The sequence below is a fragment of the Tamandua tetradactyla genome, chromosome 7, assembly GCF_023851605.1.
Source record: "Tamandua tetradactyla isolate mTamTet1 chromosome 7, mTamTet1.pri, whole genome shotgun sequence".
In the NCBI taxonomy this organism is placed as follows: Eukaryota; Metazoa; Chordata; class Mammalia; order Pilosa; family Myrmecophagidae; genus Tamandua; species Tamandua tetradactyla.
The window spans coordinates 84,153,224-84,169,263 of record NC_135333.1 but is presented as its reverse complement, the minus strand read 5'-3'; the positions used below and the strand labels follow the sequence as shown (position 1 = coordinate 84,169,263).

The 16,040-nt window shown below is 37.4% G+C and overlaps 1 protein-coding gene across 1 annotated transcript in view; it reads left to right on the top strand.

Moving 5' to 3' along the window:
• The first annotated feature begins 601 nt into the window (after window positions 1-601).
• Window positions 602-16,040, top strand: part of GYS2 (glycogen synthase 2) — a 76,564-nt gene continuing 61,125 nt past the window's right edge. Inside the window, exon 1 of the mRNA XM_077170249.1 lies at window positions 602-1,068. Within this exon, the coding sequence (XP_077026364.1) occupies window positions 948-1,068 (121 nt within the window). The 5' untranslated portion in view covers window positions 602-947. The remainder of the gene's footprint in view (window positions 1,069-16,040) is intronic.

Here is a 16,040-nt window from a genome sequence, read left to right as displayed (position 1 = left end):
TATATAAAAACATGGAAAATCAAATATATGGTCATTTATCAGCATAAAATGCGATCCTGTCCATATTTCAGTATCTATTTCCTTTGCAATTTTATCCCGTATTTAAACATTTTTACATTCATTGAATATTCTTCTTAATTGGGTATTATTTTAGGTAAAATGTACAAAAATAACCAAAAATTAATTTCTACTGTCCCATTAAAATTATATATAATTTTATAACCACTGAAAATTGATAGGTTAAAATTGCATCCTTCGTATACTATAACTAAGGACAAACCGGTTCTTATGCTTTTTCATAGGATATTTTTAAGAAAAAAGGAAACAAGTTCTATGTCTTTCATCAGAATTTATTTGTAAATGAACAAGGAATAAAAAATAAAACAAAACTCTCAGAAAGAAGACCATCTGGGGAACCTAATGGAATTAAAGCACAAAAGAAAATATCTCAAACAATTCTACATTAATTATAAATTGCCTGCAAACTTTCAGAGGAAATTGCTAATATTGGATCACTTTGGAAATGACGAAATAAACGTCGGTGACCGTGACAGTCTAGTAGTTTGGTCAAAAGGGCAAGGGCTAAAGGGCTGAATTTGTATTATGCTCAACGCAGGAAGACTCCACAATCCGAGGAGTTGGTTGCCTAAGCCCAGAGCTAGAAGATTTGTGATTTCTTTGGGTTGTTAGGCCAACAACAATTAGAGATAGCATCCTCTCGGGGCCTGGTCCCAGAGACTGACAAGAGGAGCTGGGAATTCCTCCTTCAATAGAGGGTTCTCTGAGAAGCTCAGGAGGCTTCACTCTGCTGGTTTATTCCTATAAGAGAAACACCCAAAGTCTGCTACCTACCAGCTCTCTGAACCTTTGTGTATCTAAGTATTCCTCTCTTGGGACCACCATTACTTGAAATCAGGAGTTTAAAGAAATTTCACAAGATTTGAAGAATGCTGCGGGGCCGGTCCCTGTCTGTGACATCGCTGAGCGGGCTTCCACAGTGGCAAGCTGAAGAACTTCCCGTGGAGGATCTGCTGCTCTTTGAAGTGGCTTGGGAAGTGACCAATAAAGGTTTGTACTACTCCTGAAGGTGCATATTTCTAATGTTGCTGGAAAATGTAGACTAGGATTTTTCCTGTCACTCTCAAGGGTTGTGAATTGCTAGTGAATGAGGAAAGCATTCAAACCTCTATTTGAATGTAAGTTTAGGTTATATTTAATGTTACTATTTCAGCAGGTAGTGAAAACTTCATTATGAGAATATGTTGAAGAGAGAGAAAGTTGAAAATATTAGTTGTTGCCAGGTAGTGTGAATTATAAAAATAAAATTTAAATCCATGTTAGGGCAAAACAGGAATAAAATGCTAATATTTACTTTTTCATTTTATGAACTTTTTCTCAGCAAAAAGTATAATCAAGAACTTTGTTTGCAGAAGAACTGTATGTGACCAAAACCAATGAGAAATTTTAACTATATACACTGTTGATGATTATATGAAATATTTGATAATTATTCCAATAGTTCAAAATGAAATTGGAATTAAAATTGTAACTAGAAGCTGCTCAGATTGCACAATATTGTGCTCCTATTAAGAAGAATCAAAGTAATTTTCTCTTCATCGCTATGCATATATGGGAATTACAAAATAAGAAAATAAACAAACTTGCTAAAATAATTTTCTAATAAGGTACACAACCTAATCTGTGCTGGATTTGAAAAGGCAAGGTAGAGAACTGAAACCTAAATGAGTTTCATAAAAAGGCATCTATAAAATTATAAAAACTTTTCTTGTAGATTGATACTCTTGTGTTAAAAATATTAAGAATATTGAGGGAAATATTAGTAGAGAAAAATCAATGGTTTGAAGATTGAATTACTCAAAATCATGAGATAAGAGGTCAAGTGATTGATGGGTAAATGGTAATGATAACCTGTGTAATTTAAAGGACTTGGAATAACACGAATGTGATGCATTACCTCTTCCCTCTGGCTAATCAGAGCCAGCACAAATTTATATTGCAGGGCACCTGTTCTTATTTTCACCTTGTACTGAATGCTCAAAATTCTCATTTGCATGGATTCACAAATTCGTAAACTTATATAGGAATGCACAGAATACATGTAAGAGAACAAAGCACACTCTTTTTCTTCATGATAAAGGGAGGAGGAAGCAAAAAGGGTAGAAATAGAGATCATATTATGGAGAAGTCAAGTATTTTACTAGTAGCTGTTACCATGTCCTTTTTCCAATCACACGGTTTTAAAATATGTTTTCCTACCACAAGGTTTTAAAATATTTTCAGCCCAAAGTTCCTCGGAATGGAACCTCTACTCCGTATGAATACCAGGCTGTGCCTTGAAATAAAGGCCTTCTCCACTTAGTGGGTGTTCTAGTTTGCTAGCTGCCAGAATGCAACACACCAGAGACGGATTGGCCTTTAATAAAAGGGGATTTATTTCGTTAGTTCTTCAGAGGAAAGGCTAACTTTCCACTGAGGTTCTTTCTTACGTGGGAAGGCACATGGTGGTCTCTGCTGGCTTTCTCTCCAGGCCCCTGGGTTCCAACAACTTTCCCCAGGGTGACTTCTTTCTGCATCTCTAAAGACCTGGGCTGAGCTGCAAGTGCTGAGATGAGGAATGCCGAGCTGCTTGGGCTGTGCTATGTTGCGGTCTCTCATTTAAGCACCAGCCAATTAAGTCAAACATCATTCATTGCAGCAGGCACGCCTCCTAGCCAACTGCAGATGTGAATCAGCAACAGATGAGTTCATGTACCATTGGCTCATGTTCACAGCAACAGAACTAGGTCCCTTCACCTGGCCAAGTTGACGATTGAATCTAACTATCATATGTCCACCCCTTGTCAACTTGGCAACTATACGTATCACCTTAAACAATATTAAGGTGCAAAAAATTCTCTTCTGGCTGAGGACCTGTGAATATCAAAACAAATTATCTGGTGCCAATATGCAAAGGAGGAGATCCACAGGATATAGGTTGTCATTTCCATAGGGAGAAATTGGAAGAACACAGATGTAAAACCTGCAGGGCAAATACCATTGGATTTCCAAGTCTGAAAGTCATTCATCCTTCGGCTTTAGAAACTGGCAGTCCCACCCTTTCCGAGGGCCTATGCAGTGCCAGTGTTAACAGGTTTCTCCCCCAAAGGGACCTGGCCTCCCCTTCATTCAAGGGGCTCTGGGTCTGTAAACTGTTTCAAGTCTGGAAATTGATTAAGAGGCCATGACTCTGTGTTTTTGTAATTCAGGTTAGACTTCTGTTCACTTGACCTTGAACTCTTTTGTTTAGACAGCTCGAACAAGAATTTAGTAGACTGCCCTTCTATTGTATTTCTAGGTACCCCATGATTTACTAGCCAATGCCACAAATCTCTTCGTGTCATATAATTTTGATGCCTGCTCTGAGTTTGCTGTCTATTATAATAGCCACGTCTACCCTGTCTTTGGCAATTAAGTGCTGCCACCTGGCTTCTGCCAACTCGGGATCCTGTCATCCTCATTGTGTTTAAGGATTCCAGCTCAGTGACAGCAGTTCCTATAGTAATATCTGACCTACAGAGAAGTGCAACCACAGAGCTCTTGAGGGATGATGGTGCTAGTCTCACAAATTTATTTCTCACTGTTCTGGTAAAAGGTGCACCCTCCTGACATTTCTGGGGTGTAAGAGCAGGCTTTGCATGATAAATCCACTCTAACATTCCAATCTCTCTAAGCCTCTGGATCCCCTCATCTACATTATACCAGGGCAGTTCTGGCATTTCAACCTCAAGTAATGTTGGCCACCTTTTGATCCATGTTTCAACCAACCATCCAAACAAGTTGTTAATACCTTTCTAACCGCTCGAGCTATAACATTGAATGCAGAATCTCTGCTTAGTGGGCCCATATCAATAAATTCAGCCTGATCCAGCCTTATATTCCTCCCGCCATTATCCCACAGTCTTAAAATCCATTGCCACACATATTACCCTGATTTCTGTCTATATAAATTGGAAAACTCATACAGTTCTTTTGGAGTATAACATACCTCCTCATGTGTGATACTTTGTACCTCACCTTTAGGGGCCTGTTGGGACTTTAGTCTAGTTATAGATCTGGAAGAAACGAGGGGTGGTGGGGGTGGGTCATGAAAAGAATTAGAAATATCTTCCAAGCCATTTGCTTCAGGGCCTTCATTTGCAGTTTTATCTGGTGAAACAGGAATAATCACTCTAGGGCTAATCCCTTCAGGAGGAGGTTGGGTGGCCAACTCCTCAAGGCAGGCTGGAGGTGGGGCGGTTATGTCCTCAGGGCAAACTATTACAGGGTTATCTAGAAAAAACTCATCATGATCTAGGGTTTCAACCTCACCCCTGACATCATTATCAATCCATATGTCACCTTCCCATTTTTCAGGGTCCCACTCCTTTCCAATCAATGCCCTCACTTTAATGGCAGACACCATGCAAGATTGAGATTTCAGTTTACGTTGTAAAGTTGCTACTCTAACAATAATATACTGAGTCTGATTTTCAGAGATCTCAAGTCTACAGCTACAGGAAATAAGATATTCCTTCAGGATACTCATAGAAACTTCTACATCTTTCAGATGGCGCTTAAGCTTCTCATTTGAAGCCTTAAGCCCATCCCTTTCACCCCTTAATGTAGCCAGTGTATCTAACAACAACCAACCAACATCTCTATACCTCTTATTTCTACAAAACTCTGTAAAGGTGTCAAAAGCATTATCCCCCAGAGTTTGGCTTCATACAAATGAAGCATTAGGAGAATTGAATGATGATATTTTGAGTATCTCTTTTGCCAACTCACTCCATGGATTGGGAGTGTCATTCTGATTATGGGAATCAGAGTCCTTAGTGTCTCTGAGTCCAGTCAGAGTAGAAAACCAATCATAAAAACCTATTTTTAAGATTCTGTTTCTTAAGAACCACTCCTGGTACCAAGATGTATTAGTTAGGGTTCTCTAGAGAAACAGAATCAACGGGGAACACTTGCAAATATAAAATTTATAAAAGTGTCTCATGTGACCACAGTAATGCAGAGTCCAAAATCCACAGGGCAGGCTGTGAAGCCAACGACTCCGATGGATGGTCTGGATGAACTCCACAGGAGAGGCTAACCAGCAGAAGCAGGAATGGAACCTGTCTCCTCTGAATCCTCCTTAAAAGGCTTCCGTGATTAGATTAAGCATCACTCATTGTAGAAGACACTCCCCTTTGGCTGATTACAAATGGAATCAGCTGTGGATATAGCTGACGTGATCATGATCTAATTCTATGAAATGTCCTCATTGCAACAGACAGGCCAGCACTTGCCCAACCAGACAAACAGGTACCACAACTTGGCCAAGTTGACACATGTCCCTGACCATGACAGTGGGCATGAATGCAAAGATACATCTTGTTAGTAGAGGAAAAAATTCAAATACCTGGGATTCTTTAGCATCAGGAAACAGTCCACAAGAACTCTGAACAAGTTCAGCACTGGAAGAAAGTCCCTTTTCTTCTCTGTTTTCTCTTGATTTAGCAAATGTTCTAGAGGATTGCTCATGGGTGCTGGGAATACACAGCTGGAAATGAACTAGGTTCATGGATCTCAGGGCCTAGAACAGTGCCTGGCACATAGTAAATGCTCAGTGAATGTATTTGTTTTTTGAATGGACAAATGAGTAATTGAATGAATACATTTATCCCTCATCTTTTAAGTGCCTTTGATGTTTATTTTTAATTGTTTCCCCTGCATGGAAAAGGGAATATTTGTGGAAAGGGGGCCCATGGTGTGATTTACAAAAGCTGACATCATCCTCAACATATATTTATTTTAATATTTAACATTATTCGATTGTGTAAGAGATATTTATATAGATGGGCAATTATCGTGTCCATCCCCAAAAATACATTGCCACTACAGCTTCTTTTTAAAATTTACTTTGAACTCTTATTTCCCTGCAGCTCATAGCAGTGATATGAGGCCTCTGAGAGAGCATGAATCCAAATTGCTCATTTTATAGAGAGTTCGGACTCAGGTTTAAGTCTCCAAGTCTAACTTTCTTTTTCATTGCCTTATCAGGATTAAATTTTCTAAGGAAATGTCCTAGAGATGAAAAAGCATAGGATTTGAAGTCGAAGGTCATGGATTTCTAAGACTTTGAAAAATCCCTTAAACCTTCTGAGTGTTGTTTTCTTTATGAATGAAATGAATGCAGCATACTTCATCCATCTAACAACGCTTTGCAGACAACAAGGAAATGTATTCATATCCAAGAAACCCTGTCAGAATTCAGCCAACGAAAAATGATATGTAAAATACGAATCAGATAGGTACAAATACATTACTGGATATAAATGCTCAGATCTCAAAATAATTTGAATTTTTATTAGCTTTGATTCATCTGCTCATTATTTAATTATTCAATCACTCAAGTTCCTCTTAGGTGTCAGGCACTGGGAGATGTGGGAGATAGAATTTAACAATGCAGAATGGATTCCTAATCTGCCAGAATCTGCAAATTTATGAGGAAGATAGACATTGAATATGTAATTATAGTCAATTGCAATGAGTGTGAGGATAAACAAACAAGATGATCGAAGTGAGGGTGGAGGGTTCTAACCTGGTTTTGGTCTGGAAAGCCCCTCTGAACTGACACACCTGAAGGATGTGTATTTATTGGGTAAAGGAGAAGGCAATGAAGGGACACGATGTTCCATGTGAGGGAACCATATAAGCCAATTTGCAGAGGTGAGAAAGCATATTCTGTGCAAACATCCAGGGGATGCTCAGAAAGGGAATGAGAAGGACATAAGAGGAGTTCAGAGAGATTAGCAAGAGTTTGTCTATGAAGGTTATGGTGACCAAGGAGTTTTATCTTCAGTACTGAAGCAACTGGAAGCCACTGATGTTCTAAATAGTAGAGAGTGCTATTTGTTTTTGGAGGAAAATTGCTCTTACTGGGAAGCATAGGAAAGCAAACCTAGAAGAAGGCAGACAAGTTAGAAAGTGTGGCATGGTATGGGAGTCTAGGGATGGAAAGTCTGACCAATTGTCAGGAACAATAAGTTTTTCTTTCTTCTTCTTTGCACAGGCCATTCTGTAATTGTTCCTTGTTGATCTATAATTGCCTGCATAGTCCAAATCAGTGTAGACTATGCACCAATTATCATGGTAAGGGTATTTAGGATAATTAGAAATAGTTTAATGAATATTGTCACAAATCATGAATGCTAATTTAGTAGATATACAGAATTCTGAAAGTTGGTCCCTGAATGAATGTTCTACCTTAAAATCTACTAAAAAACAATTTGTTTAATCCCTAAGCCAGAATACTACTGGAAAATACTTAGAGTTACATGGTATGAAGGGCACATGGAAGAACTCTGAATACTACAGTAAAAATGGTATGGTAGATATGGGTAATAATTGCAAGTTCACTATTCCTAGGCAGCAGTTTTAAAGGTGGGGCCCTTGTTTTTATAACTGGGCTTCAAGGAGACTGTGAACCTTCCAAAACTTCATCAGAAAATTGTAGGCACATATGTGCAGGGGTTTTTTCCTGAAGAAAAACGACCCTAAGCTTTCATCAGATTTCCAAAAGCCTTCTACGATTGATATAAGAATCACTGCTCACTAAGCCTCTGGTTTCTTTATGTTAACTAAGAAGTACCTAGATAAACAACAACAATAAATCCTATTTCCCCTAACTACTGTTTTCCAAATGGCTTTCTCCATAGAGAATAGATAGGGCTCCATCTTCCCCAAGACCTAATGAAATTTACCTTTTTTTTTTATGACACTGCTTACTTTCTTTCTCCTCCCATGCCATCCAGCAATTTTAAAGATCTAATAATATGGGGCTTCATACATTTGCTTGAGACCATACTGTCTGTCTAAAGCCTGAAAGCTACGGAGTCAGATTGCCAGTGTTAGAATTTCAGCTCCATTATTACCTGTGTGATGTTGGTCCCATCATATAGTCTCTCTGTGCCTCAGTTTCCCCATCTGTAAAATGAAGATAATAATAATAGCAACCTCTAATGGTTTTGTGCAAATTGAAAGAATGTCTACTATAAATCACTTTAAATAGTGCTTATCATTTTAATGGTCTATGTTAGCTTATTATTATTATTTCTAACCTCAGAGGTTCCTTATTCTATGACATATAGTCAATTTTTATCATCTTCATAAAATGCCCTAGAAGTTCTCTTCATACCTTCCTTATTAATTACTTCCATTTCATGTCCTTTTCCTTTAAAAAAAAAAAAGCCTCATCTCACTATGTCTTTGTTCTCAACTCTCTTCTCCCAAATTTCTACTAGAAACTACATAAATTCTCAATGACTGACAAATTTAGAAGGAATGCCATACACATGATAAAAGACCTATTGAAAGTTGAAAGTACTGTCTCAGATCTAGCATAAGTTATCATGGGACAGGTAACAAACTGGATGCCTTAAGCTAAGTCATGGAAACTCTTTTTTTTTTTTTAAACTTTTTGTTTGGAAATAATTTCAAGATTGTGGCAAAGTTGCAAAAATAATACAAAAATGACATGTCAACCTTAAAGAACACCTAGGTCTTTATCTGAGATTCTACAAAAATTTCACACACTAAAATTACTTTTTGAAGACCTACAACCCCCAGATGGGTTCCTAGGCCAGATAAGTCCTGAAACCCAGAGGGCCCAGCCTCTCCAGAACATCAACTAGTTCCATCCTCCTATCCTATACCACTGACAACCTTTCCCAACATGAAAAGTTAGAATGGGCATAGCCCAAATACCCTAAAGATTGGGAGATAGATCAAAGGAGAAAGAGGAGTTTTAACGGAGAAGATAAGATTTAACAAATGAGTATAATTGCTGAATCACTATATTGACATTTCTTTTAGTCTCCAGTGTTTTGGAGCAGCTAGAAAGAAAAACTGAAATTGTGGAACTGTAACCCATACCAAACCCTGTTCTATAACTACATGTTACAATGTACTTTGAAATTTATTGCATATATATATATATATGTGTGTTATATTTCACAATAAAGAAATGTTAAAAAACACAGAAATAACACATAGAACTCCACCATAGTCCCCACCCAGATACCCAGATCTCCCAACTATTAGTGTTTTGTTAACATTTGTTTTATCATTCTATAACTACCTATCTTTCTATCATCTGTTTTCCAAACCTTTGAGAGTAGGTTACATACGTCATGCTCTTCTAACATGAACACTTCCATGCAGAACAAATGTAGAACATGACATGAGAACAAGGACACCCACTTACATAATCACCTTTAGTATAGTTAAAGAAATTTAACATTGTCATCAAGCGTAGTCCATATTCCAATATTTTCGCTGGTCCCAATAATGTCCTTTTGAGCATTTTTTCCTCTAATATTAAACACAGTCTAGGATTATGTGTTGCATTTCATTGTCAGTGTCTCTTTAGTCTCGCTCTCTTTTTTAAAAATTGTGGTAACATATATACAAGATAAAATTTTCCATCTCAACCACTCCCAAGCATATAATTCAGTGGCATTAAACGCATTCACAAAGCTGTGCTACCATCCCCATCATCTATTACCACAACTTTTCCTTCACCCCAACAGAAACCCAGTACCCATGATGCACTGACTCCTCTTTCCCCTTATGGAATCTCTGGGCGTATTTCTTCATAAAGTGAGAGAGTGAGAGTGAAAGCATGCCAGCTTTTACTTCAAGTTTTCTATGATTTTTTAAAACAAAAAAGCAGAGAGAGGAGGAAAATAGATAGAGATCAGGGTTACTTCAATGCATGGGTGACATAGTAATTGAGGGTTGAGGTTTCCTCGCTTGCCGTGGACATGCAGTGGCCATGTCAATGGCATCCCAAGTTTTTCAACATGAAACCCGTGGTCTATAAAGAAACCATGCTTTCTATACAGATAGTTTCAAGATAAGCGCTAGGACTCCTATTTCCTTTTCAATCAGATTGCTATCCTACCCTACCTCTCCTTTTCTTTTTTCTTTGTATGCTGTATGGCGGTGGCCATGTTTCATTCTTTTTCAATGTGAGTATCCCCTTACTGTAACACCATTTGTTGAATTTTGTTTTTGTTTTTGTTTAGTGTTTCATTTGCTTGCTTTGCTTGTTTGTTTGTTTGTGGGAAGTGCATGGTCGGGAATCGAACCCGGGTCTTCCGCATGGCAGGCGGAAATTCTACCACTGAGTTACTATTGCACCCCCCATCCTACCCCTCCTGCAAGAGATATCTGAAATTGTCATTGAGGAATATAATCAGGGTGGAATATGAGTGTGGTCTTGCTCTAAGTGTGTCACCTTGCACTCCCTGACACTGCAGTTACTTTGATTTAAAGCACAGGCCCAGCAAAGGACTGGACACACAAACATTTGTTGACCAGTTGTCACCAGTAGCACTTACTCTCTTTCCTTGTAGACTTGCTGCCTCAGAGAATGATGTTCTAACCGTATAATGACTACCCCTGATTCTGTAACTGCGTCTTTGTATAGAAGGGTCCGATTAGTAGCCATGCATGCTAAAGCAACCACATGATTTCCAAATTACGTAACTTTTTAAACATTTAAAAAACAATGAATACTCTTTTTATTTATACAATGTCTTTCTTTGGTTGTATGTCCACCCTATACTGCTTTGGTGTCCTGTCTCTTTAAATATCAGCAGCATTTCTATATGACCGGAGTTTTAACTACTTCATTGATATATTTGTCATGATAGCTCATCTTTTCTTTCATATGAAAGGCCTGGTACTTTGTCCTCACACTAAAGATAGCTCCCATGTGGTTTCAGGAAAATATAGATCAATGAAATACAAAGTACATGTTTGAAAGGGAAGAGCAACTCTAAATTCAACAACCTACACTGCAGTCAAACAATTTGCTGAAAAATATGTCATTGAACCTCTTTGATTTTACTCCACATTTGAAAATAAGAGCGATCTTCTCTCCATGCTATTGCACTCACTGTACTCTAACATGCAAAGAAAGACGTTTGGGACAAAGTGTGGTAAAATAGAGTAAAAACTGAGGGAAACATTGGCACATGAACATGGGGAGGTCAGAGAAAGACTAAAATGGCCCTCGCGCCTATGGCATAGAACCAAGAGCACCTCTCCACAGGAAGTATGGGAAGGGAAAAGAAAAAACAAAACATTCATGTACCCGTAGGCCTCAGTCAATATGGGATGAATTCATTTTTAAATTTATTTGTTTATTCCTAATAGATCGAAAGAGCATAACCATACTATTGATAAACGCTTTTTATTGATTATTGATGAAGTCTTTTGTGGTCATATAAATCAAGGCAGAAGGTCTCAACTGAGAAAAAGAAGTAGCAAATTAATCAGCTATGTTTATCTTTGCATTTTAGTTCTCATATCAAACCATCTTTTTTTTCAACAAGAACACACCTTGCGTCCATTTGAAAGTAAAAATGTTTGCATTTACCCAAATGTATTTGAATTTGAAACACATCATTTAGCAAATAAGGATGTTATAAGATCTCCAAGAAAGATGAATTTGCAAAAAAGGAGTTCTGAAGAATAGAAATATGAATAAGATATTTAATAACTATGCACTATCCAAAGCCTATAAGGTATGTCACCTGATAAGATGAAGATGAAGGAAATAAGTCTACAGAAGCAGAGCAATCGTTCGAAGATTTCACATTTTTACAGACTCAGTGATTTTTTTATAAAGACTATATATATTTAAATATGATGATAAAACTCTCACACATTTAAGAAAATTTCCTCTTCTAAAAAAGTTGTCCCTGTAAACTGTTTCTCTAAATTGTTTTTTTTTTAACAAGTAGTTTTAAGCAGTTCGTTAAATTTTCTGGAACTGGGGGAAATAAGTAAGGTGCACTTTATGTAGGTATCAGTTTATGTAGATTCAGATTCATTGTTGAATGACTAAATGGATCATTTTTGCTCTAGTCTGATCTGGAAGCCTCTCCTTGCAGGTTCTAAGACTCTCTTCACATGTTCCATGCTGACCTCGTCTCTTGCCATCTCAGCTGTGATTTATAGTTTAATTAACAGACTGCTGAAGTGACTGCTTACATTTCTTTTAGATATAGTCAAAATGTCTTTTGAAAGATAGTTTATGTAGGTGCATATATAAATTGCTTCCATGTAATACGTTTGGTAGTTCTAGGCTTTAAGGGAACCGTTGCAAATTAATGAATCTCATTGGTATCATACTGTAGTATTGATAATTGCTTTTGTGTCTCATGTCTCAGAAGGCAATTTTCCAAATGTATACTTTGTGTGTCTTAGGCTTGAGGGAAAAACTTACACATGAAATTCTACCTTTTGGCCATTGATTGCAACTATTGATTAGATTTATTATTTGAAAGTAAAAGTTACTGATATAAGAAATTTGGTAGCTATTAAATTGTATTTCCTGATGAATTAGATACTTTATAAAAAACAACAATGAAAAGTAAGAAGAAATTTTCTTCTCAAAATGCAAAATGAAATTGCTTTTTGAAATTGAATAGAAGTTTGGTGCCAAGGTCTGTATTAGCTCCAGAGTTTCTTGCAGGATTTCTTGAGTCATCCACTTGTCGATAGCTCATGGACAAAGTATTGCTCAAGAAATAGATTCAGACTGTTTTTTCATAATCTCATGATGAGATTATTGCATGGAGTGGCCAAAGAAAATATCCTGCCTAAGTCTACTCTCCCCCTAGGCGCTCCCCTATTCCTCCTGCCTGGTTGCCAAATCTCAAAACTCTTCTTTTCAATGTCTATTACATCTACTCCTGGATCTAGATTTTCCCTCTGTCTAGAAAATTCTTCTTCATGATACTCCCTTGCCTATTTTCTTCATCTTGTTTTGTTTCTTTTTTTTAATTTTTAACTTCTTTTATTCCATAGTAGGACATATATACACAGCAAAGAAAAAAGCAATAGTTGTCAAAGCCCTCTTCAGCAAGTAGTTACAGGACAGATCCCAGAGTTTGTCCTGGGCTACCATACCATCCTCTCATATCTTTCTTTTTAGCTGCTCCAGAATAAAGGAGGCTAGAGGGCTTAAATATTTTTTAATCATCACAATCAACTTTTTTTCCTTCTTTCTTTTGTGAACAATAACATATATACAAAAAAGCTATAAATTTCCATGCACAGTACCACAATTAGTTGTAGAACATATTTCAGAGTTTGACATGGGTTACAATTTCACAATTTTATGTTTTTACTTCTAGCTACTCAAAAATACTGGAGACTAAAAGAGATATCAATTTAATGATTCAGCGATCATATTCATTTATTAAATCCTATCTTCTCTGTATAACTCCACCATCACCTTTGATCTTTCCATCCCTCTCTTTAGGAGTGTTTGGGCTATAGCCATTCTAAATATTTCATATTGGAAGGGTATGTCACTAATATGGGGTAGAGAGATGGAACTATCTGATGTTCTCGAGAGGCTGGGCCCTCTAGATTTCAGAACTTATCTGGACCAGGGACCCATCTGGAGGTTGTAGGCTTCTGGAAAGTTACTCTAGGACATGGAACCCTTGTGGAATGTTATATATTGCCCTAGGTATTCTTTAGGATTGGCTGGAATGGTCCTGGTTGGGGTTTGGCAGGTTATGATAGGTAGCAAGGTCTAACTGAAGCTTGCATAAGAGCAAGCTCCAGAGTAGCCTCTCGATTCTATTTGAACTCTCCCTGCCACTGATACTTTAACAGTTACACTTTTTTTCCATCCATCCCCTTTTGGTCAGGATGGAATTGTTGATTTCAAGGTGCCAGGTCTGGATTCATCCCTGGGAGTCATCTTCCACGTTGCCAGGAAGACTTTCATCCCTGGATGTCATGTCCCATGTAGGGGGGAAGGCAATGATTTCACCTGCAGAGTTGGGCTTAGAGAGACTGAGACCACATCTGAGCAACAAAAGAGGTCCTCCAGAAGTAACTCTTAGGCATGCCTATAGGTAGTCTAAGCTTCTCCGCTACCTACATAAGCTTCACAAGAGTAAGCCTCATGATCGAGGGCATAGCCTATTGCTTTGGGTGTCCTTAAAGTTTTGCAAGCAGTATCAGGGGATTCCCTGATGGTAAGGTTTAATAGTTCCATATTCTTTCTCCCATCCCTCAGGAGACTTTGGCAATACTATTTGATTATCTGCTTAATATACTCCAGGATGTATCTGGGTATTACAATAATCTGTACAGGATTAAAGGACCTCTTTCTTATTCTGTGCTCCCTGCGTTTCAATTGTTCAAACGAACTATACAGATAGGTTGATTTAGATTATGTGCTACAGTAAGTTTCAGTTGCAGACCAAATAAAACTTTCTTCCAATGGTCTCAAAGAGTATATGTGGTTCTAAAATGTAGACACTGTCTTCCTTATCCCTATGTTCTGAATTACTTTAACCCAAACCTGTTCAGCTTCATTCTTATCTTAAATATCAGGTTATATATATAAAACAGCCTCTCCTAATTTCTTCATCTTTTAAAAAGTATTTACTCCAATCTCACCTTTTCAATGAGGTGAATGAAATGCATTCAAACTTATAGGACAGTTGCAAAAATAATCTGAACCCCAGAAAGAAAACTCCAACATGTGCCTACCACCCATCCCATTCCCAGATTCACCGCCTTAACATTTTTCCAATTTGTCATATCATTCTATCTATCAGTTTTCTGAATACTTGCGTATAGGTTATATACATCATGTTCTTTGAAGATAATACTGCAATGTATATTTCCTAAGAACAAGGTATTCACTTAAACCACCTTAAGTGCAGTTATCAAGTTCAAGAAACTTAGCATTGATATAAAGCATGCAGTCCTTATCCCAATTTTTTCAAATGTCCCAATAATGTCCCTTTGAACCTTTTCTCTTCCCTTGTTAGGCCCTATTAAGGATCATGTACTGCATTTAATTGTCATCTCTTTAGTTGCTCTTTCTTTCTTTCTTCCTTTTTTTATAATTGTAGGTACATATATCCTATATAAACTTTCGCATCTCCACCTCTCCCAAGCATACCATCGAGTGGAATTGTGCACACTCACAATATTTGAGGTACCCTCACAACTTTCTATTTCTAAACCTTTCCCACATCTCCAAACAGAAACTCTACACCCATTACTCATTGACTCCCCATTCCCCAACCACCACCCCAATCTTCATTCTAATTTCTGTCTCTATGAGTTTGCATATTCTCTGATATTTTCTTTATAGTTGAACATAGGACTTATATATATTAACATCCTAAATATATAACAACATTGCTTGTTTTATTACCAACTTAACTTCAATAGTATACACAAACTATGTTCCTAGTTCCCTCCATCCCCCCTCACCTGTGTGTAGTTTTTATCACAAAGTACCTGTTTCTATGTTCTGAGCCTAAAACTGAATTCTTATTACACTTTATGCATTTCTCATTTGGAAGTGGAGTCACAAACCAAAAATACAATAGTACTGGCATTTGTAAAAAATCCATGTTGTTTCCCTCACAGAAGATCTTCATGTGGCTTCAGTCTGCTGTTCTTTCCTTTCAACCTGTAGAACTCCATTTAGCATCTTCTATAAGGTCAAACAAACACCCTCAGCTTTTGTTTATCTGAGACTTTCTTAACTTCTCCTTCATTTTTGAAAGAGTTTTTTTCATAAATAGATTTCTTTGTTGGGAGATTTTTTATCTCAGCACTTTAAATGTATCATCCCATTGCCTCCTCGTCTCTTTGTTTTCCAATTAGAAATTGGCACTTAATCTTATTAAGGTTCCTTTGTACATAGCACATTGCTTTTCTCTTGTGGTTTTCAGAATTCTATCTTTGGCATTCTGTTGTTTGACTATAATATGTCTCATTGTGGGTCTATTTGAGTTTATCCTGTTTGGAATTCATGGAGGGTCTTAAAAATATATAATCGTGCCTTTTGTTAAATGTTGTAAGTTTTCAGCCATATTTCTTTGAATTTTCTCTCTTCCTCTTTCTCCCTTTCTTCTTCTGGGACTCCCCAGTGTCTCTATTGGTACACTTGATGG